At 40.5% G+C, this 4,008-nt stretch overlaps 1 protein-coding gene across 7 annotated transcripts in view; it reads left to right on the top strand.

Annotated features, from left to right (window-relative positions):
- Positions 1-374: 374 nt before the first annotated feature.
- The window catches only part of gphna (gephyrin a), a 194,389-nt gene continuing 190,755 nt past the window's right edge, over positions 375-4,008 (top strand). For 3 of the 7 annotated variants that reach the window (XM_056477362.1, XM_056477360.1, XM_056477361.1), the window contains exon 1: positions 376-496. In XM_056477362.1, the coding sequence (XP_056333337.1) occupies positions 433-496 (64 nt within the window). In that variant the 5' untranslated portion in view covers positions 376-432. Of the gene's footprint in view, positions 497-4,008 lie in introns of all 7 variants that reach the window. The other 4 variants (XM_056477363.1, XM_056477359.1, XM_056477365.1 and 1 more) reach the window with 2 other exon arrangements.

Raw genomic sequence — 4,008 nt, 5'->3', positions numbered from 1 at the left:
TATAGTGAACTATCCCTTTAATACAGCCTTCATTTAATTGTAGCATTCATTGACAGTGTTGTCATTACTATAATATATACAGTATTATACACTTTACTATAGCATGGTTCAAAAACACTATAATATTAACTATAAATTACTCTAGTATTTTTTCATTTGTGTACAGTTTAAAATGACAGATAGAATCATAATGCTCTGAACAGTCTCCATTTATATATAAATAGAATAGGAAGACACTTGTTGTGCATTCAACCATGTCAAAACAGATTTCCGAGTAAACTGTAAATATTGCTCACCCACACCACCTGCAACTTTGCCAAATCTATATAGTTGTGTTGAGATTGCTCTGGCCTGGCTCCTCCCCCCGAGTTCGAGGCGCTCGTCTCTCGGCTCTGCTCAGGCTTGTCAGTGCGGGCGAGAGCGCTGCTAAACATGGCGTCGGACGGGATGATTTTAACCAACCACGACCACCAAATCCGAGTTGGAATATTGACAGGTAAATACGAAATGACACTAGCTCCTTTTATGCCTCGTCGCTCGCGCGGCTCTGTCCGTTGTCGCTGCTGACTGCTGTTGTTGGTCGTGCCGGTGGTGATTCCTATCTGAGCGAGTTCTGCCCATGTATCTCTCGCGTTCCTCGACTCGTTTCCAAAAGCTGGGCTTTTATTCATCCATACATCCTTGTACTCGTCTATACATCTATTCTAGAATCTATCCGGCTTCCCGAGAGCTGCCTTTGGTCTGTCATGCAGCACAGCTCAGTGTCAAGACAACAGTTTGTGTCATGAATTATTCATAGCTTGTACGCAAGACATCCAAATAACATAAAGCAGATCGCTGGAAAAGCCTCTTATATCTGTGAATGAGCCCTCCGATCGCTGAAATGCGTCCATTTATGGTCATATTAACGTGTGTGGATGCTGAACAGTGCTGTTATGTAGACACGAGCTGGTATTTAGAGTTGGTCACGCAGTGTGTTTTTTTCCCCTCATGGATTTCTGCACAGCAGCATCTCTGCTTCGGGTTTGATCTGAGCCTTTATTTGTACACATGCACGGTGATATCTGCATACCTACAGCATCTCGTGCACTTGACAGGTCCACTCTGAAATGCACCTTAAATATGACTTTCTGGGTTACCGTTCGTGGCTTTTAGGGTGCACGCGATTAAGTGGCATTCTCGTGCTTGTGTTTGAATCGTCTTCATTGCTCGTCACCCCAATTTTGGATAAATTCTGGGGACTGAACACTAAGCAGCCGCCTTGCTGTTAAGTATCGCTGCCGTAGTTTCCCCTCGGGAGATGGAGAGAATGAGTGATGAATAGCGATGTCCGATTCGTGAACGAATCGCTCCTCTCATTCAAATCTTTATAACGGTTTAACGGTCTGTTGAGGAGTCGAGTGGAACTTGTGAGTTTTCAAATCAAATAGATAAGTTGTGTTGTTCAAGAGGATTACAACTCATTAACTCACTGAATCGGAAAGTGTTATACGAATAAACAGCAAAAATCAATCTATGCACTCGAAAAATATGGAAAGATATTAAAAATCTTTATTGTCATGGCTATTCCTTGAAATATAAGGATGTCAGTGAAGGTTTTTTAAATATCTTTCCACATTTTTCGAGTGCCTTGGACTGATTTTTGCTGTTTAACGTTATTCTTATTAATCTCCTAACCAAAGAGCACCAACACATTATTTAAGCTACCCCTGAGCACTTTTTGTTAGATTTTTGGAGTGTTATACAAATGTTTCCCAGTAAGAAAGAATGGGTTAGTTCTGAGGTAATTAAATATATAGCATAAAGAATTTGGTTGCGCTCAGTTGGCATTTCTGTGTGGAGTTTGCATGTTCTCCCAGTGTTCGTGTGGGTTTCCTCCGGGGCCTCCGGTTTCCCCCACAAGTCCAAAGACGTGCTATAGGTGAATTGCATTGGCTAAATTGTCCGTAGTGCATGTGTGTGAATGGGTGTGTATGGATGTTTCCCGGTGATGGGTTGCAGGTGGAAGGGCATCCGCTGCGTAAAACATCTACTGCATAAGTTGGCGGTTGTGGCAACCCCTGATAAATAAAGGGACTATGGCAAAACGAAAATGAATGAATGAGTTTGTTTGCACAATTTGCGACTTTACAATTGGACTGAACAACTGATTCGGTCATAGCAAGACTCATAAACTCATCGATTCCACTATGTTTTTTTTTATTTATTTATTTATTTATAACTTTGTTTTTTTAGGGGTTTTCACCTTTTATTGACAGAACAGTGAAGAATAGAGACATTAAAGTGTTGGGGGCAGAGATGGGAGAAGGATCGGCAAAGGACCTTGGCTATTGGCGTAGACTAACAATTGTTATTTAAACATTTCTCATTTTTAAATCATGCAAATGCTTCCACCTTGATTTTATGATTAATTAATGAATTTGTGACCTCTTATTCGGATTGAACTACTGACTAGGTAAGGACGATTAGTAATCATTAACAGCTTTATCAACATGCATTAAGGTACAGTATATTAAGTAAATAACAGAGAAAAGACTTATTTTTGATTTATGACAATAGTGATGTGTATATATATATATATATATATATATATATATATATATATATATATATATATATATATATATATATATATATATATATATGTATGTATATGTATGTGTGTATGTATGTATGTATATGTATGTATGTATATGTATGTCTATCTTAGTTTTAGTAGGATGTTCTAGGACAGGGGTCACCAATTTCGTTCCTGGAGGTCCAGTGCCCTGCAGGGTTTAGCTCCAACTTGCCTTAACACACCTGCCTGGGTGTTTCAAGTATCCCTAGTAAGACCTTGATTAGTTTGTTCAGGTGTGTTTTATTAGGGTTGGAGCTAAAATCTGCAGGACATTGGACCTCCAGGAACAAGTTTGGTGATCCCTGTTTTAGAGCATGCAATATATCAGTGATCATCTAAAAGAACCATTCTCTCAAACCAGTCCATTGTAACCATCTGTTTAAAGGAACCGATTCGTGGAAAAGAATCGGACTTTCCATCACAAGTGATGAAATGCACACACTGACTGAATGCAAATGTCAGTGACTTTGCAGTGTGTCACATATTCATGACATTCCTCTCGGCATGTTTCCGCGAGCGTGAGCCTCTGAGATGCTTGTCGCGAGGGGGAATGGCATAAAACAGTGTGGGAATCCCCCTCCCCCCATCACACATACACACACCCCTACCCCTGTTGAAGCATGACTGCTGGCTGAGGGTGCTGTCCACTATTTTTTGGTGCTGAAACGCCGTCAGCCTCATATTTGTTCTCGTTGCATGATTTTCCTCAGCTATTTGGAGCTGAAACAGAAAAATATTTGAGAAGGTGAGAGGGATTTTCCTGAGGACTTTATATGCACCCCCCCTTTTTTTCTTTTATACTAACATCAGCTGATCTAGTCCATCATTAGTCGCAGTCACGCCTAGCCCTTCTAGGAGATTGGTTAGCATGCCTGCACTGTGTAGGGGCATTTTGTGGAAGCGCACGCTTATTGATGAGGAACTGTGTGTGTGTGTTTGTGTGTGTGTAAAAGAGGCAGGGCGGGAGCGAGAGAGAGAGTATGGATGCCTTAAGAGTGAGACGAAAATGGGACCAAGCACACAGAACTACGGAACATGCATACTTAATAGTGAGCGAACGACACATCACCGTTTCTAGTCAGTTGTGCATTGACAAGCAAAAACCTTTTGACCTTTTGTTGTAAATGGGCAAAACAGAAAGACGAGCAGGGCTTTCAGATGTGTGTTAATTTAAAAAGCAGCTCCGCGAAATGTTTTAACTATGCATTTCATTTGCATTAATATAGAATTGAAATTAGAGACTATTGATTTTTGTCGTGCTATTCAAAGTTGATTTGTTTTGGTGTTTATTTCTGGCACAGCGCTTGAGACCAAGTCTGCATGCTCTGCGGATTTCCAGGAAAACATTATCGTTGTTCGGAGTGCTGTTTGATATTACGAATGTTTAA

The sequence above is a fragment of the Danio aesculapii genome, chromosome 17 (assembly GCF_903798145.1).
Source record: "Danio aesculapii chromosome 17, fDanAes4.1, whole genome shotgun sequence".
Lineage (NCBI taxonomy): Eukaryota > Metazoa > Chordata > Actinopteri > Cypriniformes > Danionidae > Danio > Danio aesculapii.
The sequence above is the reverse complement of the archived record's forward strand: the minus strand, read 5'-3'. Positions and strand labels throughout refer to the sequence as shown.